The 23392-nt window shown below is 53.0% G+C and overlaps 1 protein-coding gene across 1 annotated transcript in view; it reads left to right on the top strand.

Moving 5' to 3' along the window:
* The window catches only part of Abat (4-aminobutyrate aminotransferase), a 74279-nt gene extending 51108 nt beyond the window's left edge, over window positions 1-23171 (top strand). Inside the window, exons 6-16 of the mRNA XM_076839814.2 lie at window positions 4860-4909; window positions 10053-10133; window positions 10730-10822; window positions 11263-11325; window positions 13490-13553; window positions 14057-14205; window positions 15563-15700; window positions 16523-16690; window positions 17980-18126; window positions 21757-21868; window positions 22905-23171. Coding sequence (XP_076695929.2) covers window positions 4860-4909; window positions 10053-10133; window positions 10730-10822; window positions 11263-11325; window positions 13490-13553; window positions 14057-14205; window positions 15563-15700; window positions 16523-16690; window positions 17980-18126; window positions 21757-21868; window positions 22905-23026 — 1187 coding nt within the window. The 3' untranslated portion in view covers window positions 23027-23171. The remainder of the gene's footprint in view (window positions 1-4859; window positions 4910-10052; window positions 10134-10729; window positions 10823-11262; window positions 11326-13489; window positions 13554-14056; window positions 14206-15562; window positions 15701-16522; window positions 16691-17979; window positions 18127-21756; window positions 21869-22904) is intronic.
* Window positions 23172-23392: the final 221 nt, after the last annotated feature.

Raw genomic sequence — 23392 nt, 5'->3', positions numbered from 1 at the left:
TGTCTATTTCCCATGAAGATGTGATCAGACAGTAGACAGGTGACTCATTATTTGGGAACATCTGTCATTCAAGGTGCCTCAGCCTTTAAAAACATTTTAGATTCCAAGACCCACCAAACCACATCTCCTGTTTGTGTGGGGTGCAAGAGACAGGCTCTGGACTCATCCTGGGTTCAAATCCTGGCTCATTTATTAACCATGACCCTGGGACCCATCCCCAGCGCTCCCTCAGGTTGAAACCCCAGACATCAGTATGTGCAGGGCATAGGATCAGGCCTGCAGCTTTCATGGAAAGACTAGGGTCCCGAGTGGTCCCTCCCTAGCCACCTTCCCTCCCGTGCCTGTGGTCTTTGAGATGATTTTTTCCAAGCTAATGCTAATTGAGAGTTCACTGTCTGCCGGGTGTATCGCTAAGGCACCCAATGCTGTCTCATTAAATGGCTTCAGTGTCCTATAACAGGGTTTCTGAACATCATTTCTACCTTACATCATTGCCAGGTTTCAGGGGGACACAGGGTCTGTCCAGTACCTTACAGAGAGTCCAGGGCTGAGGCAGGACAGGACCTGACAACTCCACCTCCTAGCCAGCTGGGAGCCACCTGCCAGCCACCCTGTGGCTAGAGGCCCAGGGTGGGACACCCCTAACCAGGGGCCAGCTCTGCTGCTCTTCCTCCTACAGGAGTCAATCAGACAAGCAGCTTCTGGGCTTGATGAGGTTTACCTGGAACGAGCTCATCAGAAAGCCGTCGACCCCCCACGGCGGGGAGAGGAGTCAGAGCTTAAAGGCCTCTGGCCAAAACATTAGGAAAAAACCAGAGAGCGTTCCGTCCTTGAGTGCGCACGCTGTCCAGCCTCGGCCCGGCGAGCCTCCGGGTGGGGAAGGGAGGAGGCTGGAGGGTGTTAACTGTCCCCTTGTCCCTACTTCACTTGCCAGCCCGTCTCCACAGCCAGCAGAGGGAAACCACGATGCTCTTCAAGTCTCTCTGGCCCTTCTGCATGTCTGTCAAGGAGAATGTCCCCAGGGTGATGCCAGGTCTTTAACACCTGCCGATCTCTATTAGGAAGGACAACAGGCCCTAGACCCAGAGCCCGGCTGGGACAGATTGTTCCTACTGCATTCCGCCTGCAGCTGGGTGATGGGAGGCCTCCTTTCAAAGCAAATGCATTTCAGTTAAAAAGTGAATTGATTTCAAGAAAATAGGTACAAGGCCTGTGTGTTGGCCCATTGGGGCTGCCGTGATAAAATGCCATAGACCCCCGATGGCGGGTACAAGGCCAAAAGTGATCTCTGAGGGTTTGGAAGGTGGACGTCTGGGATAGAGGGACTCAAGAGTTGGTGCACAACAAGGGCCACTTCCTGATGCCTGGACAGCACCTCTCATTGGGTCCACACTGTGGAAGGCCACAAACGAGGTCCCTTGAGCCTCCTTTACAAGGACACTCCTCCCCTCACAAGGCTCCCCCACCCCTGTCCCTCCCAGAGGACCCCACCCCTGACACCACCTTGGGTTAGGATTTCAGCATAGGAATTGGGAGTGGTGGGGGGCATATTTTCAGACCTGAGCAGGATGTGGAATAAAAATTGTGATCCTTTCAGACCAGGGATTATTTCTCCAAAGTCTACTCCTGCTCTAAGAGGCACTGGGTAGTCTTTCCTCATACGCAGGTAGTTGTGAGCTCTGGCCTGTGTCCCTGGACCTCTCTGTGATTCATGCATTCAATTAAAATGAACTGACCTGAACACACCGCAGACCTCAGTGCCCCCTCCTCCTGCAGATCTGGCCTTCCTGCCAGGATATTGCCAGGATTAGCAGTAATGAACAGAAAGCCCCCTGCACGTAGTAGATGCTCCATTAACAGAAGCTGTCATGAAAGGAGGGAGGGTGGATATGGTGGACGTGAAGGGAGGAGGAGGAGACCCACAGCTAGAACACAGGACCCACAGCCTGCTTCTGGACAAGGAGCCAGGCATCTGCTGCCCTCTCTGGGTCTCTCTGCTTCCATCTGCATCTTTGAGCTGACAATGTTTGCTCACGGCGGGCTCCCTTTGGGATTCAATAGGATCATGCATATGAAGTATGTAGCACAGAGCCTGGTACACAGTTGGTGCTCAATAAATGGGAATTTAGTTATATGTTTTCTTTTTAATATTCCATAAGTTTATACATAAAGCCTGAAGTTTCTGAGAATGTTTGTCAAGGTTATTGGGCCAGATCAAGCTGTGTTTTAGGAGCTTTCATTCATTCGACCAACAGTGTTCAAGAAGTGCCACTCTATGGGGGGCAGACAAGTCGGACTGCAATGCCAGGCAGCACATATTTTCTTAATTTCATTCTTGATCGTCCATGGCAAGTGTTTGAAAACACGTGATTCAAGTGCACTGATCCTGCCTTCCCCAGCCATGCTGAGTGCCTTCGCTGGCACTGAGGTTTCTAGTGGATTCCTTAGGCTTTACTTGCACAAGATCATGCCATCCATCTGCAAAGAGACAGTTTTACTTCTTCCTCTCCAGTCTGAATGCTGTTTCCTTTTCTCACCTGTGCACTGACTGATGCGATGTCCAACAGCAGTGGCAGGAGGGAGTCTTGCCCTTGAACCTGGGCGGGGGAGGGGAGGCAGCCTCTCACTATCCACGCGGCTGTGGGCTCTGGGAGGGACCCTGTGTCAGGGAGATCAAGCATATCTGTATTCCCAGTTTATCATAAATTTTGATAGTGTCTTATCATAAAACATTGGTTTTTGGCAAATGCTTTTCTGCTTCTGTCAAAATGTCCGTGTGGGGCTTTATCCTGTTGGTCTGGGATGCTGTCCTCAGGCAGCATTTGACAATGCTGACCACAGAGGTGTCACACTCCGTGGGAAGAGGAGAGTGGCACGGGCTGCCGCTGTCAGCTGGGCTTCCTAGCAGGGGGTCCCACCTAGGTCTCAGGCAAGAGGGAAAGGGGGCCATCCCAGGCCACAGGACGGCGCAAGCCAAGTGTGCAGAAGGCGTGTTCAGGGCACAGCTGCCCACCTGGGAGTGGAGAGCTCACACCAGGGCACAGGCTGGCCCTCCTCACCCTCCCTGGCCTGGTGGTGCCCAAGGCCCCAGGGCTGCCCAGAACCCATTCTAAGCCCCTACCCCCCGTCCTCCCATCGCATCACAGTCCTTTACAGTCCAGCCCCGGAAGAGTGCGGTCAAGACCTGGTGGCCCCAGTAGCAGAACAGGGTGTGATAACCGTGGGGCTCCTCCAAGACTCCCTCCTGCCAGTTCTCTGACCCGTGGGGTCCACCTGTCGCCGCAAAGTATTTTGGGGCTGGTGGAGCAGGATCGTCACAGTCAGGGAGCTCTGTAGGAGGCAGAAGGGTGAAGGGGTGTCACCACGGGTCTCAGGGGTGTTGTTGCCACTTCTCAGGCTTCGAGCCACACAAACATGAGGACATGTCCATCAGGTTGACGGCTGGGATTTTTAGAAACACATGTCAAAAAAAAAAAAAAAGAGGTCAGGTGTGGAGTGCTTCTTCCTGAGAGACCCTGCAGCCATCCAGTGCTCCAGTGTGACGCGTACTCTCTCTCAGTACTGACTGGCAGGCGGCCAGAAGAGAGGGTCCTTGCCAGATCAGCTCCCCAAGGAAGGCCAAACCGCAGCAGCACCTCGGAGACGTCTCATTCTAAAGGCCCCTGAGCAAAGCAGCCTTACTCAAGTTAACATGGCCACACAGGAATAACCCTTCTAGACTAACTTTAAAAAACTTTTTGTGGGGCTGGGGCCGTGGCTCAGCAGTAGAGCACTTACCTAGCACGTGTGAGGCCCTGGGTTTGATCCTCAGCACCACATAAAAATAAATAAATAAAATAAAGATATTGTGTCCATCTACAACTAAAAAAAGAGAGAGAAATAAATATTTTTTGAAAATTTTTGTGTTTTTATGACTCAGGAGGCTGAGGCAGAAGGATCACATATTCAAGGCCAGCCTCAGCAACTTGGAGAGGGCCTAACAACTTCATGAGAACCTGTCTCAACTTTTTTCATTTAAATAAATAAATATTTTTATTTTAAAATTTTACTTGAGGGAGTGTCTTTCCCAAGTCTGAGCCCATCCCATATTTCTTTCCCATTATCACTGGTTTCTTCTAGCGAGAAGTGCATGAGCACACCTGTGTCCTGCCTCCTATTTTGCCCTTGGCAGCAGACCTCGGGTTATTCTGACTCAGCACAGGTAACTCACGCTTTTCTGTAATAGCCTGGGCACACTGGAAGCCATTCATCCCATGAATGAGTGGTGGTTTATTTCCCTGGTCTGCTATCGATGGATGTTAGGTTGCTTTCAAGTCCTGAGATATAGAGGGTCCCATCTAAGATCCAGATATGGAGGATAGATTCTCAGGAGAGCATTCGCTGGATCACAGAGCACCCTGGGCCTTGTTGATATCCTCAGTCCTCTCTGGACAGGAAACAGGCCTGAGAACAAGCCCACAGATTGCCTTTGCTTCACTCAGGTCCCTAGCAGAGCGCCACCTTGACGCCACCCCAGCCAGGGGGCCCTGGGGAAACGGCGGGGCCGTCTGTCCTGTTGAACCTCTCCTGGCCCAGTCTTGAGATTTGCCCTGACCTTGCATTCACTTCCTCTGAAGTTTGTCTGGTTCAGTGGGTCTCACACCTGCATGAGCATCGGAATCTAGGCCTGGGGTAGGTGTAGGAGATTTCCCAGCCGAGTGATTCAGAGTCAGTGGTCAGGGCTCTGGGAATCTTGTCGTCTTCCTTTGACATGGGAAGAGGTCACAAGGCTGAAGGCCAGGTAGGGGAAGGGGAGGGAGAGTCCTGGGGAGTCTCATCCCTAACGGTGCTCATCCCTAATGGTGCCCTTGTCTCCCCAGGTTACAGCCATCCCGCCCTGGTGAAGCTCATCCAGCAGCCTCAAAACGTGGTATGTCTCCCTGTTGCGCTGAGTAAAGACCAGCTGTGTGTGGCCATTCGCCATACTGGTGTCTTTAGAAATAGTCTCTTCATTCATTTGTCATTCCATAAAAATGTATTGAGCCAGGCACCGTGGTGCACACCTGTAATCCCAGAGGCTCAGGAGGCTGAGACAGGAGGATCACAAGTTCAAGGCCAGCCTCAACAACTTAGCAAGTCCCTAAGCAAGACCTTGTCTGAAAATAAAAAATGGAAAGAGCTGGGGGTGGAACTCAGTGGTTAAATTCCCCTGGCTTAGATCCCCAGTACCAAAAAAAGAAAAAAACTTATTGAGCTCATCTGAGGCACCGGGAATGACTTGGTGAGCAAGCACCCAATCCCCTGGTAACACCCAGGGCCTGAGGGAAGCCATGTGGTCTTCAGGCACCTTCTACAGCAGGGCTCTCAACTCGGTACCTGCGACCTTGGGAGCCAAATGTTCTGTGTTGTGGGGACAGCTGTGTGTTGGAGGGTGTTCAGTGCCTCCCTGATCCAAAGTATCTGCAGACGTGGCCAGGGCCACCACAGGCACACCTGGCTGAGAGCCCATGAAGTAGAGGGCTCGTCTGCCCTGGGAGTGGCTGGAAAGCCATCGTGCCCCTACGAACACGACCCACCCACGTTGTTTTCCCAGTTCTTCTCCATCCTGAGGTTGGGGAAATGTCCTGTTTCCGTCACTACCATGACAAATGACCATGACCTAGCTGGCTTAAAGCCGCACCCCTGGACCATCTCAGCTTCCGTGGCCAGGAGTGTGTTCTTATACCACTCAAAGCCATGTCTGAGCGACTCATCTTGGGGGTGTCCTGTGTGGCCGAGACTGTCCATCCTCCTGGCTATAATCCCACTTGTGAATACTCTGCAGTCGATTACCCATCCTGCTGTTGGTGGCATGTGGTGGGCTCCAGACCAGGCTCTCGAAGCTCCCTGCCACTGCGCCTGTGGGCAGGCACACCTCCCAGGTCCTCGGGCTACCCTGGAGTCACTGGCCTGGGTGGTGTCTGGGTGGAGCTTCAGCAAATCCTGCCCGTTTTCCCAGCTGGTTGCTCCCATCTCCACTCCCACCAGCAATGTGGGAAGGATGCTGTCCCTATTCCTTTGCCAACACGGAGTGTCATTGGGGTTTTCATTTGCCCCAGAGAGGGACATCCTCTTCCACATGTGACAAACAGCTTGAGTCCCCAAAATAAATCCAAGGCAGGCCGGGAAGACCTCAGCCCAACCCTCACGGGACCTCAGTCTTACACGTTCTTCCCTTTCCAAGGACAAAACTGAAGACCGTCAAAAAGAAGCACCTTCCCTCCTTATAAATGGTGGCCCTGCCTGGCAGGGAGCGGGAGGGACCTGGGGACACCTTGCCTCCAGTTAGCGGACAGGGGCAGGGCTGCTGCCGAGGAAGGAGGGTCCCAGGGATGGTGTCTGCTGGGCGCGGGGCAGGCTGGGCTGTTTACGGTGAGCGGGCTCTGTTTCCCTGTGTTGTGCAAACCCCAGCTGCGCGGCAGTTGGTGCTCAGAGAAGCACGTCAACAAACAAGTCAAACACATTTCAGTGTCAGCTGCCTGCGGAGGAAGGATCTTCCCCAGCATCGCATGAGGTCCAGGCCCAGGGAGGCCGATTCACGCAGGACTGCCCTGTCCCCGCCAGGAGCTCCCCAGCCCACCCCCTCTCACCCTCCCCTGTCCAGGGCTGCTCCTGCCCCTCCTGTCTCCAGCAGCCCCTCCCGCCTCTGTTCTCTCTCCGCCAAGCACCCTGCGAGCTGAGCTTCGGGTGTGCACACGAACCCTTCCCAGGGTCTCCACCTTCACATGGCAGCAGAGGCCTCTGCTTCCAGGGCAGAGCCCTTGGTGACCGGCTTCTGCTCTCTCCCTCGGGCTTGTTCCTTGACACGTGCACCTCAGCAGTGACCCTGAGTCCTGCTCCTGCCAGCGCTGGTCTCCTGTGAGAACCGCCTTATCCCAGCTGCAGTAGTTGCTCTGCAGGGCCCCTGAGTGGAGCTCACTGAGAGGAGCCCCAGCAAGTCTTAAAGCAGTACTAGCTGACCACCACTCCGAATAGCGACACGCCATAGGGCACGCAGGCGTCAGGCTGGGAGGCTGCCCACTGACAGTTCTCCAGTGGAGATGCACTCAGGTTACGGTATTTCATGACAGTTTCCTGCCAGACCATCAGGAGCTCAGGTGCGAAGGAGCTCAGCAGCCCTCTTGCACCCCAGCAGCACCGCCCTGAGACTCCAACGTAATGAAGTCAGGTGACTGCAAAAATGACACCACATTCCCTGGATCTAAAATGTGGGTCCCTGCTACAATTTTTTATGTCACCAGGGCCATCTCATTGTGTTGCCCACAAGCTGGGCAAGGGTTGTTGGGCTTTGTATGTGCACAGTCACAGTGCTGTGAATGACAGCAGCAATCTGACTTCCCTGCGCAGGGGATGAACGTAGGAAAGGGTCCCTGGCCAGGTACTGTGGACACAGACCTGTGACTGCCAGGCCTTCCCAATTGCACAGTTGTTTGAGACTGAGCATTCTCTGAATGCCATGTCACTGCATAGCTCCTTAAAAACACCTTGTCCCCATTTGGGCAGATGAAGACCCTGAAGCTCAGCGAGGTTAAGTGACTCGCCTGGGGTTGCAGAACCACTTAAACCAAAGCCCATTCTCTCCATGCTGCCCTTTAAGACTGCTGACTGATAGTGAGGCTTGTAGACACCTGCCCTCGTTTGATTCTGAGACCTGATGTCCCAGATACCTTCTGCTCCTAATGCCACGCTTTGCTGAACAAGAACACCACCCCCACAGCTTTCCTGGGCCCAGATAGGCAGTAAGCAGTCAAGCTGCCAGCCTGCCTGTTGCCCTCTGGGAGCCTCGTCCCCTGCAGCCTGTGACAGTGAGGGCAATTTGCTTCCACCCTACTCTCATGATGCACCAGATTTCTTAGGAGCCCTATGAACAGCTCAAACTAGGAAGGACTCTAAGACAAGCCCAGGTCTCCAGTTGTGCCAAGCCAGCTCGTACCCAGAACTATTAATATCGCCAGGTGAGGCTGCCTGGCATGTCTGACAGGGAGTGGCACCTGAAGCGAGCAAACCTGGGTCTGTGTCATGGTTCTGTCCCTTTCTGTCAGTGCATCTTAGGACAAGTTGCTTGACCTCTCTGGTCCTCAGTTTTGCTAACTCTACAATGGGGAAGCTTATTTCCCCCCCAGGAATTATCTGAGACCCACTTGGATAGTCACAGAGCAGAAAAAGCAACAGAGGTATGAATCTGCCACAATTTCTAGTGACCCAAGCCAAGTCCCAAAGCCACCAGGACAATGATCTCTGGAGCCTCCCTGTCCCTGAGCCTCCCCACACAGTGATGTCACTGTTTGGATTTGCATTGAGCTTATTACACTGATTATGTCAGGGAGAGAGAGAGGTACCCAGGAAGTCCCCAAATCCCAGGACAACCCTGCTTTTGTAATCAAACGTATTTTAGAATAAGTCTGTCCATCTAAACTAAAGCCCTCCCGGATTCCTCCCGCGCTTGCCAGGGGAACTGGGGACCCCCAAGACTGTCCCGACTCCACTTCCCCAGGAAATGCAGGGCTTGGCTCCTGGTGGGCCCACTGCTGTGTGTCTCCAGCTCAGGCCCCTCCTGGGCCCCTAGAGTAGCCCCTGCAGCCGACACCTGCTGCTTGCCGAGCTGGACTGTGAGTCCGCTGGCTCAGCACACACTGCCCCTCACTCTGCGGCATCGCTCTCCTCCAAGGCACAGCGCGTGCTTCTGGTCAGCACAAGTGACAGGGTCAGCTAGGCATGCATAAGGCCCTGCCCACACGGCCAGGTGTGAGCCCCATGGTGCAGTGACGCTTCTCCCCAGGGCTTACTGTGCACTCGGTCCGGGCCCATCCTGCCTCCCTGGGAAGGAGAACGGCCCCACCTGGCCTGGTGCTGCTGCAGAGAGAGCCACAGGGGGTGTCCTCCCAACCCACAAGCAAGCAGTGCAGGCCACTTTCTTCCCTTTTTTTTGGAGAGAGGCAGGGATTGAACTCAGGGGCACTCGGCCACTGAGCCCCATCCCCAGCCCTATCTTGTATTTTATTTAGAGACAGGGTCTTACTGAGTTGCTGAGGACCTTGCTGTTGCTGAGGCTGAGACCCCCACATCAGGCCTCTGTTCTACCTGGAAATTCCAAGTAGAACTCTCGATCCTCCTGCCTCAGCCTTCCGAGCTGCTGGGCTTACAGGCACACACCACCGTGCCCGGCTTTACCCCAATCTTTTAAAAACACCAGACAGAGCAGTGCCCTGCCCCAGACATCCCCTCCCAGCTGGTTCAGCCCACCAATGGCTGTTCTGTTCCCCATGGCCTGCCTTTTCCAGAATGTCATGCGAATGGAAACACAGACCGCACAGCCCTTTGCTTCTACCTCTAACTCGGCATCCGGCTCTGAGCTTTCTCCACGTGGTCGCCCGAACCCGTGCATTATTCTTGATGGTGCTGGGTCATTCTCCGTGGTGGGCATGAGCCACAGCTGTTCCCCTCTTCCCAGCAGAGAGACATTTGAATAGTTTCCAATTAGGGGTAAATGGAAATAAAAGCCACCACAAAGGTGCACACACCTGTCTCCATGTGGGTGTGCGCTTCCTCTTCTCCTGGGTAAACACCTGGGGCGGGTTGCTGGGCCACAGGACGATGCCCTGGGGCATCACAGGAAGCCAGCACACTGCTTTCCCAGGTAGCTGCACCATTTGGCCCTCCAGCTGGGAACGGGAGTTCCAGGGCTCTGCATCCTGGATGTCACCTGTCACTCTCCTTCTTCCCATTCTGATGGCATTTTTAAAATAATAGAGCTACAGGATATTGCGAAAAATAGTACAAAGAGATCCCATTACCTTTCACCTAGACCTCCCACCTGCAGCATCTTATAACGGAGAGCACAACCAAGGAACGCCCTCTTCAAATCCAGAGCAGCCTCGTGAACTCTGAAGTGCAGGGAAATGTGTCATTGCCCAGACAGAACAGCAGCAGCCCGCAGTGCCCTGTGGAGCCCACTGAACCCATCACCTGTGGAAAGGTGGAAAGGGACACAGGTCGGCCCTGGGAAGTAACCATTTGTCCCTGGTCTTTTGCAGAGCACCTTCATCAACAGACCTGCGCTGGGCATCCTGCCTCCAGAGAACTTCGTGGAGAAGCTCCAAGAGTCCTTGCTCTCCGTGAGTGGGGTGGGGTGGGGGGACAATCCTGTCACTCTGCAACCCCACCTCCGCCTCCCGACCTGCTGTCCTGGGGTGGTCCAGTCAGGGGCAGCAAGGATTGCAATGGAGAATGGGGAGCTGCTTCCAAAATCTTGTTCTTCCATAAAGATCATTTCCAATTTTCCTCTTGAAGGAAAGAAGGAGTTTTTGTGGGCAAGACCAAGGGAACCGGGCAGTGTGATATTTGTCCTTGATAGGAGCGTGGTCCGAGGTCTCCTGTCCTCCTGGGTTTTCAGTTTCAGTTGCTACAAGGATTGAAGTCACGGGGACCCTGACTTCCCACCTGGAGGGTGCGGTGTCTGTGGGTGGCAGCTGTATCAGAAGGTGCAGATTGGGCTTCCCTGGCCTTCTGTCCCCTCTGCTGGCCTCAGGGCCCCCTGGGCTTCTCCTCTGCCTCTGGAAAAGCCTGAGTCCACCCTCCCAACCCGGCCCCTCCGGGCATCCCTCCCGTCCTTGGCCTCTGAGTGACGGGGTGATGGAGCCAGGGCACAGCCCCCTCACAGATGCAGCAGGGGTCCCCGGGCCTGGGCTCACAGCTGGCTCCCTCACTGCAGGTGGCTCCCAAAGGGATGACCCAGCTCATCACTATGGCCTGTGGCTCCTGCTCCAACGAAAACGCCTTCAAGACCATCTTCATGTGGTACCGGGTGAGGCTGGGCACAGACACATGGATTCCACCACACGCCCACCCTGCCTGACAGTTATCCCAATGGGCCAGAGTATTAGCTGCAGTGGCCAAGGTGGAACTCCAGGGAGGGCCTGGACGCAGCTTCCCAGCATCCTGGTGTGGGTGGTGGAAAGGTCTTGGTGTCAAACCCACCCAGTGTGACGGCACTACTTCTACTGCAGGACACACGCCCTCCCCAGGCACAGGTGTTACGTGGAGAATAGTAACGTATCGCGATGCGCGGTGCGCGGTCCTCTATTTCACTGCAAGTACAATGAACAGTCTGGGGCCCATGGAGACATACCACAATCAATACAGGAGACCAGCTCCCCAGAAAGCACCCCCTAAAGGAAGAATTTAGGAGCCAGGTAGATGCCCCATCTTCAGTGTCTCAGGTTTTGTCCTGTTCTGTTTTGGCAGAGCAAGGAAAGAGGACAAAGGAGTTTCTCCAAAGAGGAGCTGGACACCTGCATGATTAACCAGGTAAGTGCAGTGGGCTCCTTGTCACTCATCTGCGGGGAGCCGCCCCAGCCCCTCGGCTGACACAGGCTGACCCAGCCTGCCCTTTTCAAGCCTCCTCACTCTTGAGCCCACTCCCTGGGGATCAAGATGGAGTAGAGTTCTTCCTGACCAGTCTTCGTCAGTTTCCTGAACAACTGACTGAATCTGACAGATCCTAAAAGGCCATTGATGTATTCTCTAGAATAATGCAAAGCACCAGCATGGATGTATACAGAGTGTTCTGTTGGTGGCACTAGCCAGAAAGGACTGGAAACCACCTAGGTACACAGGAAGGATTGGGTAACTAGGAGTTGCAAACCGAACCCTCATTGTTCACAGAGACACCAAGGCGGGCACTGCTGGGGCGATAGCGGGGGCTGGGGATTATTCCAGGGAAATAAGATTGGTGGCTGCATCAGTAGCTTCCTGTCACTATCACAAAATACCTGGCATCAACAATTTGAGGGAGGAAAAGCTTATTTTGGCTCAAAGTTTCAGAGGTTTCAGTCCTTCTTGTGCAGGTCCTGTAGTGACTGCTCATCATGGTGAGAGCACAGCCAAGAGGAGGCTCCCACCTCTTGGTGGCTGGGAAGAGAAAGAGAAGAGCCCTGGTCTCAATATCCCCTTCAAGGACACGCCCCAATGACCTAACTTCTTCCCTCTAAGCCCCACCTTCTAAAGCTTCCACCCCTCCCTGTAGCACCACAGGCAAGGGACCAAACCTTCAACACCAGAGCCCTTGGGGACAAAGATGGCAGGAAGGCAAGATTCCCACCCACCTCCAACCACAGCAGGCTTGTCTTCATTTTGTGTGAAGTTCAAACATAAGTGTCTGCTGCTTTAAAAAGGGGGGGCCGGGGGTGTAGCATGTGCAAAGCCCTGCAAACAAAGAACCCACTCTTGATCAGCTTCTGTCTGCATTCACAATATTCTTCAGCTGAAATAATTATAATTAGGAAGGCTATCTCCGGGCCTGGACAGGTGCTGGAAATCAGTGGAAACAGCAGAATGTAAACCACACGGACACTGCTCTCCACCGTGTGAATTCGTGTGCAGGAAGGTCCTGCTGGCGGGTTGACCTTGGCTGGCTCTGCTCCTTTTCCTTAGGCTTTCTCATATGCATTTCTCCTAATCACTAGCCTCCTGCTAGTGAAGGCATCCACACCTTCCTCCGTATTCATAGGAAACTGCTTCAACTTCAGATTTACTTTCTTTCTTCTTTTCAGACCGTTTTCTTAAGGGCCCTTCTCCCACCTCCCTCCCTGACTGAGCTTCCCTCACCTGACATCCAGGCATCCTTCCCATGGGCATTTTTAGATTTCCGTCCATCATTTTTAGTTGCTGAATTTAGATATGCATAAGAATGTGTACGTATTACATTTGTAAACTGGAGACAAAGAAAAAAAATTGGCAAGAGGGTATTTTGGAATTTGTGGGAATAGGTCTTGGAGTTTTACCAGTGGTCTCAGGGAAAATGCCACATGGATTTCCAAGAGACTGGTGCAGGTGGCCTCTGAGGCTGCCCAACAGTTCTTTAGAGTGAGCTGCAAGTGTCTGGACTCCCCGTGGAGGACCAGAAAGCCATGCCAGCAGGGGCAGCTGCATCCTTTCCTTGGGGCCAGGCAGGGGTTGGGAACTCTTGCATTGGCTTCCTGACCCTCACACCCAAGGGCAGCTGCAGAGGGGGTGGGGGAGTGGGTAAGGTGGGTATCCCCCACAGACCAGTTCACAGCACACCCAGCAGCGTGGGACCCCCTAAGAGCTGTGGAGGGCAGGGTGTGGGCCGAGCTGGCAGAGATGGTAGAACAGGGGCTGAGTTCAGAGGCCCCAGCTGAGAGGAGCACAGCATGAGCACTGTGGCCACCTGCGAGGGAGAAAAATGTCCCACCTGTGCAGAACTCATGGGAAGTCAGAAATTCAGATATATGTGAAATTGGTCTTAAATTTGGTAACTTTTTTTCTTAATTCTTTAAGTGCATGAACAGAACAGAACATCTGGGGGCTGGGTAGGGACTTCAGGGACCCGCTTACAACTTCTCTGCCTGGAAGGACGTGGTTCTGATAGACTTTCCTCCTCCATTTGGCAGGGTCACACTGGTCCCCAGTCCTCACAAGGATGACTGACGCTGATCTTTCTTGGTTCTAGGCCCCTGGGTGCCCCGACTACAGCATCCTCTCCTTCATGGGTGCTTTCCACGGGAGGACCATGGGTAAGGAGGACGGATGTGGTCCCAGGGTGGAATTTACAATGATGGCAATAGCAACAGCAGTAGCGCCACTGCCTTTGGTCTGGCGCTGGAGATTTATGCAATTCTCATAGATTCCAGATGATTCCCCAAAGAGGGGCACTGTTATGTCCACTTTGCAGATGTGGAAATTGAGGGTCAGCAAGAGAAGGAACTTGCCAAGGCCATTCAGTGGCAGAGGCTGGGATTTAAACCCTTGTGTCTCATCTTCAGAGCTTGTGTGTAATGAGTGGCAAATCATAAAGCACACATGCACGTGCCCATGTATGTGCACATGCGCACACACACACACACACACACACACACACACACATTTGTGGGCTCTTCAGGATGTTACAAGAGCTGGGATCTGCAGGCCAGAGACTCCCTGGCCATTTCAGGTCTGGGGCTGATATCACGTCCCCTTCAAAGACTGTCCGTGCCACTGCCCCAGCCAAGCGTGTGCTCTTCTGTCTCGCTGGGCTCAGGCTGTCTGGCAACCACGCACTCCAAAGCAATTCACAAGATCGACATCCCTTCCTTTGACTGGCCCATCGCACCGTTCCCACGGCTGAAATATCCTCTGGAAGAATTTGTGAAGGAGAACGAGCAAGAGGAGGCGCGCTGCCTGGAGGAGGTACCGCCCCCTCCCTTCACCTCCCCGCTCCCTTCTCCTCCCTGCCTGCTTGGCCCAGAGGACAGACGCCTCATCTGGGATGAGGGTCATGGTCCCTGGAAAGGAGGTAGGGACAGAAAGACCTCATGCCTCACGTGTTCCGTAGTTAGACCCTCTTTCTGCCACCACACTCACCCCCCACTTCTGGACCAGCTTCTCTATCACTCACACTTCTTTGGGGACAGAACCTGAGATCACTCCTCATTTTAATAACATGTGAAGCTCATCTGTATTGACAGTGATCCTATCAGGGCTCTGTGGAGGTGGGATTGGGGAGCACTTGGTGTGCGTGGTCCAAATTGAGTTGTGCTCTATGTATGAAATATACACAGTATTTTAAGGGCTTAATATGAAAAAAAATCTCACTAGTAAAATTTAAATATTCATTACATATTGACATAATAGTTTGGATAGATTAAGTTCAGTAAAGTGCTGTTAAAATTAATTTCATCTTTTTTGGGGGGGTGAGGATTGAGCCCAGGGGTGCTCTACCACTGAATCACATCCCCAGCCCTATTTTCCTTTTTATTTTTTATTTTGAGAAAGGTTCTTACTATGTTGCTTGGGGACTTGCTAAGTTACTGAGGCTGGCTTTGAACTTGGGATCCTCCTGCCTCAGCTTCCTGAGCCACTGGGATTACAGGTGTTCGCCATTGTACAAACATCGTGGTTTTTAAAATTAAAAAGACATTAACTTTAACAGCATTTTGTTGAACCTACTATGTCAGTATGTCATTAGTATTTTTAAATGATCAGAGAGACATTTTATCTTTCCACATTGAGTCTGGGATACTGTGTGTATTTTATACTTAGAGCTCAACTCAATTTGGACCAAGCATGATGCCGAGTGTTCCCCTGACCCCACTCCACACTGCCCTGGTGGGGTTGCTGTTTGCAGATGAGCTTCACAACAGTGTTTTAGAGAGGAGCCATCACAGATTCTGCCAAAAGATGCTCACACCCACGATGAGAGCAACAAGAATGTAAGGGTGACGAGGTGCAGCGGTGGCAGTGGGGCTCTCCCTGCCGGCAGCTTCTCTGAGCCAGCCACAGCTGCCTTGTGGGTCAGGACGGGGCTTCCCAAGTGCAGTCACTTGGCCCAGGGCTCGGCTTGCCTCCCCACCAGCACCAGCGCCAACCTCAGGTCAGACGCATTGCTCCTAAGGGACCCATGCTGGTCCCCAAAATGGCACAGCACTCTCAGTACCATTCCAAGGGGCTCATGGAGCCTTAGACATCCCTCCATGGATGCAGCTCAGGAGCGTCCCTGAGGCACTGTCACCTTTGCAAGCTGCTGTCACTTTTCCATGGTTTCCAGGTGGAGGACCTGATCGTGAAATATCGGAAAAAGAAGAAGACGGTGGCTGGGGTCATCGTAGAGCCCATCCAGTCCGAGGGTGGAGACAACCACGCCTCGGATGACTTTTTCCGGAAGCTGAGAGACATTGCTAGGAAGGTCAGAGAACATGGCAAGGCCACAGGGGTTTCTGGGTTAGGTTCTAGGAGCAAAGAGTGGGCTCTGGAACCCGTGGAACATCCCGATGTGCAGCAGGGGTCACGTCATGGATAGAGGAGGTGGGTGGGGGAGGTGGGGGGTGCTTCTTTAAAATGTTATTGCAAAATCAGCCACTAACCTGCTGCTTTCATTTGGAGCTTTCTCCATAATTAATTGGCTCCTGGGAAGGCCTCAGCCTCCTCCCTTTCCTTTCTGGAGACCCTCACCCCATCTTTCAGTCAGCTGTGGTCCATACTTGATGGGGCCCCAATGGACAAACTGTGTTAAGATCCCGTGTCTGTTTTAACGGGTTGTGCGTGTATGACTCACAGAAACCGGTGAGTCCGCAGATAAATGCTGTAAGTCGTGAGTTGGTTTAGACACAGTACCGTGTTAGCAATGGGCATGGCAACAGGCAGAACGTGGAAACTGACTATAGGAGGTGATGTCCCCTCCCCACTGTGGACACATTTACTCCTGCCAGGGTCCACCCTGGGACTAAGGCCAAACCAAACAGGCTTGATGCAGCTCTCAGGCCCCTGCTGACCCCAGCTGGGCAGTCTCAGGACATGCGCAGCACTCAGCACAGCTCGGGCTAGAGCTGCTCCTCTGCTGGAGGGTTTGGTTTGATTTTCAAAGCCCAAGAACGTTGGTTTGCTCTGCAGCTGAGCCAGCAGGAGCTGTGGCTGGGTTCTGGGTTCAATGGCAGGTCACTGTGTGGGGTGGGGGCCACTGGCCTTGTCAGGTGTTGATTTCTCCCTCCTGTCTCCCATCTGGGGCCAGCACGGCTGTGCCTTCTTGGTGGATGAGGTCCAGACGGGAGGAGGCTGCACAGGCAAGTTCTGGGCCCACGAGCACTGGGGTCTGGATGACCCTGCAGACGTGATGACCTTCAGCAAGAAGATGATGACTGGGGGCTTCTTCCACAAGGAGGAGTTCAGGCCCAACGCGGTGAGTGGGCCCGGCAGGCCGCAGGCGAGGGCGTGCCATCCCCAGAACCAGGCCTCTCAGGGTACCCGGTATGTCCCTGAGGCGTTGGAAGGCCCAGCTTATCACTTTAGTCGATGGTCATGGTTACCCCAGCTCCAGCTCCTCTGCAAGCCCATCTGCACAGCCGTCCACTGTCCATCTTCAGACTTACTCAGATCAATAAGATCTGCTACGGCAGACAGAACCCATGCTATGTGCGGAGCACCTCACAGGTTGTTTTAGTCCTCACAACAGTCTAACCCATGGGTGTTATTGTTATTCCCATTTTACTAATGGAGAAACAGGCACAGAGAAGTAAGATGTCCAAGGTCACATGGCCTGTAAATGATAAAGCCAGGATTCGAATGCCCCAAACCACTACAGTATACTGCTGTGTGTACATACCGATGAGTGTGCAACATTGGGCCCAGAATCATCCTCCCATCATTCCTACCCTCAAGGTTACTGTGATCTGAAACGGCTGCTGGAACTCCAGGAGTCAGACCTCAGTTCTAGGCAGTGGGAAGGGAAAGAAGGGATGGAAAGGAGCCCCTTCTTGTCTTCAGAAGCCTGAGAAATCCCTCAGGATGCTTCCACACTCCAGAAGGCCAGGTCACCCAGCCAGTCCTCAAGACACAGAGGCCGGGAAGTGTGTGCTTCCGTTGGCCACGGCCCTGCCTATTCCCTGAACGGCTGAGGGTGGGTGAAGTGGGGGACCTATCAGGGGCAGAGTGCCCACAGCCCAGTCCAGCTCCCCCTCCATGAGCTGTATTTGCCGTGGGTGAGACCCTCACCTCTCAGAACCTCAGCTCTCTGCCCTGTGAAATGAGGGTCACAGGCCAGTCATGCACCCCAGGCTGAGGTTTCGCTCAACAACACACCTCATGTATTGTGGTGCCCCCCACCCCCAAGATTGCACCACCTATGACCTAGCAGCGTCTCCACTGCCTTAGCTTGTGTACGCTCACTCTGTGATGTCCTCACGATCACAAAACCACCCGGGGACACATCTCTTGATACTCAGTGCAAGCCCCGAGTGAAGGCCCCATCGTCCTGATGCATCTCCAGGGAGATGCATCTCCAGGGAGCCGGCACCTCGGTCTCCCCACAGTGTGCATGCCTGAAGGGCAGACTTGGGAGGACTCTGGGGGAACAGGGCTGCTGCCCTCCTGGCCCTTGGCAGGTGTCCTCTGGAGAAGAAGGTGTGTCAGAGGTGGGGGCCCTGCAGGGAGTGGCCACGTGAGCCCTTCTGACACTCCACCTCCTTCCAGCCTTACCGGATCTTCAACACCTGGCTGGGGGACCCATCTAAGAACTTGTTGCTGGCCGAGGTCATCAATGTCATCAAGCGGGAGGACCTCCTGGATAACGCGACCCGTGCCGGGAAGGCCCTGCTCACGGGGCTGCTGGACCTCCAGGTACCCACTCAGACCCACTATCCAGGCGCCTGCACCCCCAGGGCTGCAGCCGGACCCTCACATGGCACTGCACCTGCTGTTCAGAGGTCCTGAGCGAGTCATGCTGCTCCAGGCTCCCCACAGAGAATGCGCCCCCCACTCCTCCATACCACCCCTTCCCCGCTCCTGACTCCTGCTCACCCTCTGGTGTGATCTCAGACATCCCTCCTTGGAGAGGCTGGCGCACACTCCCTCCTGCCCCACAGCATGCTCCTCATTCCCTCTTCTGTTCTGCCTTCTGCATATTCCCAAGCTTAGCAGGCCTGTCCACAGTGATCTGAAGCCAGCTATAGGTAATGTCAGATGTTCTAGAAGCCACACAAAAAGTAGATAGGAGGAAGTAAAATTAATTTTAAGAATATATTTTGCTTTATACATTATATCAAAAAGATTATCAATTCAACAGGTCATCAATATAGAAAACAAATAATGTGCTACTTCAGATTATTTTTCTCATACTAAGCTTTTAAAATCGGGTATATATTTTAAACTTAGAGCATATTTCAGTTTGGACTCATCATGTTTCAGCAGCCACTGGGAAGGACAGCTCTGCATTAGAGCTTTTTGTCCAACACACACAAGTGCCCTCTCCTAGACTCAGGGTCAAGGTGGGAGGTGGCTGGGAGAGTTTCCAGGACCAGCCAGAAGAACGCAGGAGTGGGAAGGAGAGGTGCCTTTCTCTGAGTGGCTGATCTCAAAGGGTCCCTCCCCTGGTATTTGAAACATCCAGTCAGCAGTGACATGAGCAGAAGCTCACTAACATGGTAATAGTGATGATGATGGTGGTGATGGTGATAGTACGGTGATAATGTTGGTGATAATAGTGATGGTGGTGAAGGTGATGATGTTGGTGATACTGGTGTGGTAACGGTAGTGAAGGTGATGGTGATGGTATGTTTGGTATATTGACAGTGGTATGATGGTGATGGTGGTGGCGATGGTGGTGCTGATGATCTTCATGCTGGTGGTAGTGATGCTGATGGTCTGTGTTCTTTGCTGATGTTTACCTCTCTGCCATGATAAGGACCTAATGATGATAACTTCTGTTTATTGAGAACTTGGTATGCCATATCTTGTGTTAAAGGCTTTAAGTCTCAGAAATCCAAGGTCCAGAACTTAGATTTGGATACAAGAGGAGTCAGGGGCTCCAGCCCCACTCCCATGCAGGATGGCCAGATTTAGCAAATTACATTAGAAGATGCCCAGTTAAGTTTGAGAAACAGCAACTGATTTTCTCCTTTTTTTAGCAGAAGTATATCCCAGGAATGCAACAGTTAGGACACATTTATACTTTATAAAATTGTTTGTTGTTTACCTGAAATTCAAATTTAGTTTGACATCCTATGTTTTACTTGGAAACCTTAACTCATAATAACTTGAAATTAGGAAAATATGACTATCCTTATTTTCTGGATGAGAAGATGGAGGTTTGGGGAGATGTGTCCTTTGCCCAGGCCCAGGCAGCAGTGAGGGAACCAAGCTTTAAAGCCAGGTCTGCCTGACTGTGAAGACTCTGAAGGAGTTATTGTCGCTCAGAAGATAGCTGAGACCCCCAGTGGGTGTATTCTGGATGGATTCCTCTTGAACTGAGTTAGAATTTAAACTGAGGGTGGCAGAGGGGCAGGGCAAGAGGGAAATCATCCAAACAGGGCTGAACCTTTCCTGCTGGGAGTCTCAACACTGGGAAATGGCATGGGCAGAAGTGACAGGTGACACTTATTGCCCCAGGAGGCATCTGGGCCCTGCTCGGGGTCATCTTAGTCAATTGTGGGACATCATGTAGGGTCCAGACCAGACAGGGATCTTGGTGCCCTGGGGCTGCCCCTTGTCCTGAACTGAGTTCCCTTCCTGAAAGGTCCACGTGGACCCAAGGTTACCCTCCTCATGAGACATCATCATGGGGCAGCTTGCAGACTCTGGAGATAAAAAGGGACAGGCAGAGCACATGACCTGGTGGGGACGTGACTGGGAACACAAAGAAAAGGCACCAGGAGAGAAAAGACAGAGAAGTTCAGAACAGTCCACGATGACCCCAAATAGGCCAGTGGGACAGAGAACAACGAGACAGGCAGTCAGACCTGAGATCTCGGTGCTGCACAGGGGCATGGAGAGAAGCATTGTCCTCCTGAACCTCCAGCCTCCCCAGTGAAAGCAAGCCCAGGTGAAGACGTGCCAAAAAGTGTTTTGGGGAACTCCCTGGCATCCTGCTTTTGAGAACCTGCATGGGGGCTAATTTAGAGAGGTGGGAGGGGTTCTGGGTCCCTGTTGGAATCTCAGAAAGCTATAGGCAAGGAGTTGAGATTATAGGAATGCCCTAAAATAATTAGGGGGGAACGGGTGACTAAGAGGGAGAGGCCTACGCAGATGCACACGTGCAGACTACAGGCCATCAGAGCCCAGCCTGGAGCAGGGGCTGTCGTTCCTGCTGCCCTGCACTCATTCAGTCGATAGCCATTGAGAGAGAGAGAGAGAGAGAGAGAGAGAGAGAGAGAGAGAGAGTGTGTGTGTGTGTGTGTGTGTGTGTGTGTGTGTCACAAGGGCCCTAAGTTATGTCCAAATGGAACAGACCTGGATCCCTGCCTCCCAAGAGACTGCTTGCTGGTGTGGGAGGGGGTTCCATCGCCACCAGAGCACGACTGGGTCTGCAGTTTCCACCAGGGACCTGTTGTGAGAGATGCCCCGCCCAGTGCCTGAGAGGATTCAGGGTTACCCAGGTCTCACCCGCTGTCCTTCACGTGGACAGTGTAGAGCAGGGAGGGATGGACCCTCTGGTCCAGGGCCTTTGTATCTCCCAGATGGCTGAAAACTGGGTGGCTTAAAATAAGAATTTATTCTCACATGGTCCTGGGAGGGTTTGTTCCTCCAGGAGGTTCCGTCTCGCCCAGCTTCTGGGGGCTGCTGGTCCTTGGCTCATGCATGCATCCTCCAGTCTCTGCTTCCACCATCCCCTGGCCTCCTCCCCACTGTGCTTGTGTCCAAATGCCCATCTTATCAGTTGTGACACCTGTCATTGGATCAGAACCCACCTCTGTCCAGTAGGACTCATCCTAACTACCTCTGCAAAGTCCCTATTCCGAACAAGGTCATTTGCAAAGGTTCCAAATGGTGTGACCAGGCACCACTCAATCTAGTGCCTCTCCCAACCCCAAAGCCTTCAATGAGAAGGAGCATTCCTTCTAGAAGGAATAGTAGCTTCTAGAATAGCTAATAATAGAGATGGCTAACATATAAAGAGCACCTACTACGTGCCAGGCCCTGGGCATAGGACTTGGCACATAAACCCTATCCCATTAAAGTCTTTGCACAGGTTATTAGGGTCAGTGGCATTTGCAGCTTTGGTTTACAGAGGAGGAAACAGGTGTGGGCCACTTAGATGATCCACTCAGGGTTACATGATGTGAAGGAGACAGCTGAGTTCTGAACCCAGGCCTGGATGTTTCCAGAACCAGAGCTCTTAACCCAACAGTGGTCCTACCAGTCCAGCAGAGCCCCAAGGACTGGACCAGGAGAGGCATCTGAGAAAGCACAGCCATGGAGCCCGGCTGGTTCCCAAGAGATGGCTTTGACACCCTCTTTGTCATCCCATTGCAGGCCCGGTACCCCCAGTACATCAGCAGGGTGAGAGGACGAGGCACCTTTTGCTCCTTCGACACTCCAGATGAATCCATACGGAACAAACTCATTTTAATTGCCAGAAACAAAGGTAAGGAGATTCAGAATGGACATTTGAGTTTCATCAATGTCCAGAGCCACTGTGAAGAAACCCTCAGGGTCCTTCCTTCAGGGAGGTGCAACCTCACAGGGAGGGGAGCAGTAAGCACAGCATTTTGTAATCTACTACAATTACAAATCATGGGGAAGGGGAAAGGGTGAGATGGAGGGGTGGAGAGATCAGGTGGGGAAATGGTGGGGGCCAGAAGTCAGCAAAGGCAGCTTTAAGGAGGTGGCTTTTTACCCCGGCCTTGACAAAGGCACAGGGCTTGGCCAGGTGGGGAAGGACAGGAAGAACATCCTGGGCAAGGAAAGCATGCAGGCACACCTGAGGCAGGTGGAGCTTACAGGTGGAGAAGCAGAAAGAGCAGAGGGAGGTGGGGACAAACAGGGATTGGCAGAGTTCAGCAGGGGTGGGATGCAGGCCCACATCAGGCTCCAGATGCCAGACTCTAGGAGCTCAGGGAAGCCTCAGAATTGTTTTAAGTGGGCGAGGGGGGATTATGATGTGATCAGAGCACCTACTATGTGTCAGGTACAAAGTCATATCTTTTTCTCATGCCTTCTTGTGGAATCCCTGTAGCAACCCTACAAGGCAGGGATAATCGGCCTCTTTTTTAAAATGAGAAAACCAGGGACTGGGGGGTCGGGTCCTTGCCTAGTATGTGCAGGCCCTGGTTCTCTCCCCAGTGGGGAAGGGGATATGGGAGCAAGCCCCGCTGCCAGATGGAAAGTTGCCCTTGAGCACCAGCCAGAGTCCCTCCGCCAGGACAGCTCATGCCTGTGTGGCCTGAGTTTTCTTCCCCAGCACATAACGAGCCTCTGGAGGGCAAGGAAAGCAGGCATTCAGAGTCAGGTGGCGGGAAAGAAGCAGAGGAGGGCTGAGGTGGATGGGGGAATGGGCGGGCAGGTCAGGAGGGAGCCTGGCCAGGAGGACCATGTGGTGGGTGAGCATCACTGTCCTCCCAGCCGTCTTGGCACACCCACCCGGAGCCCCCTGCCTAACCACCTCCTGCCTCTTCCCCCAGGTGTGGTGTTGGGGGGCTGCGGCGACAAGTCCATCCGTTTCCGTCCCACACTGGTCTTCAGGGATCACCATGCTCACCTGTTCCTCAATATTTTCAGCGACATCTTAGCAGATTTCAAGTAGAAAAGCCATTTTCACTACACTCAGAGAAGCCCGATCTCAACAGTTGTCAATTGATTAGTTTGCCTAATTCATGTTTCCACTTAAAAGCGTCAGAGGCGAATGCATAAACTGAAGGGTTATTTGTGGGGAGGGGATGTTTTGATGGTTGTGGGAGAGGGGAAGGGAGTACAGGGCTGGCTTTGATTTTCCTCCTAGCAGAGCCAATGGTATCAGTTGGTTTCAGCCCAGAATTTCTGGTGGAGTCCTGCACATGGTCTTGAGAGGGCCATGTGGGTCCTGGCCATATTTCAGCCCACCCAATCCTGACAATTTCTTTGGAAGCCAGTCAAGGGAGCCCACCTGCTCCTGAGGCTGGTGGCCAGGGCT

The sequence above is a fragment of the Callospermophilus lateralis genome, chromosome 19 (genome assembly GCF_048772815.1).
Source record: "Callospermophilus lateralis isolate mCalLat2 chromosome 19, mCalLat2.hap1, whole genome shotgun sequence".
NCBI classification, from domain to species: Eukaryota; Metazoa; Chordata; class Mammalia; order Rodentia; family Sciuridae; genus Callospermophilus; species Callospermophilus lateralis.
This window is presented reverse-complemented; position numbering and strand designations above follow the sequence as displayed.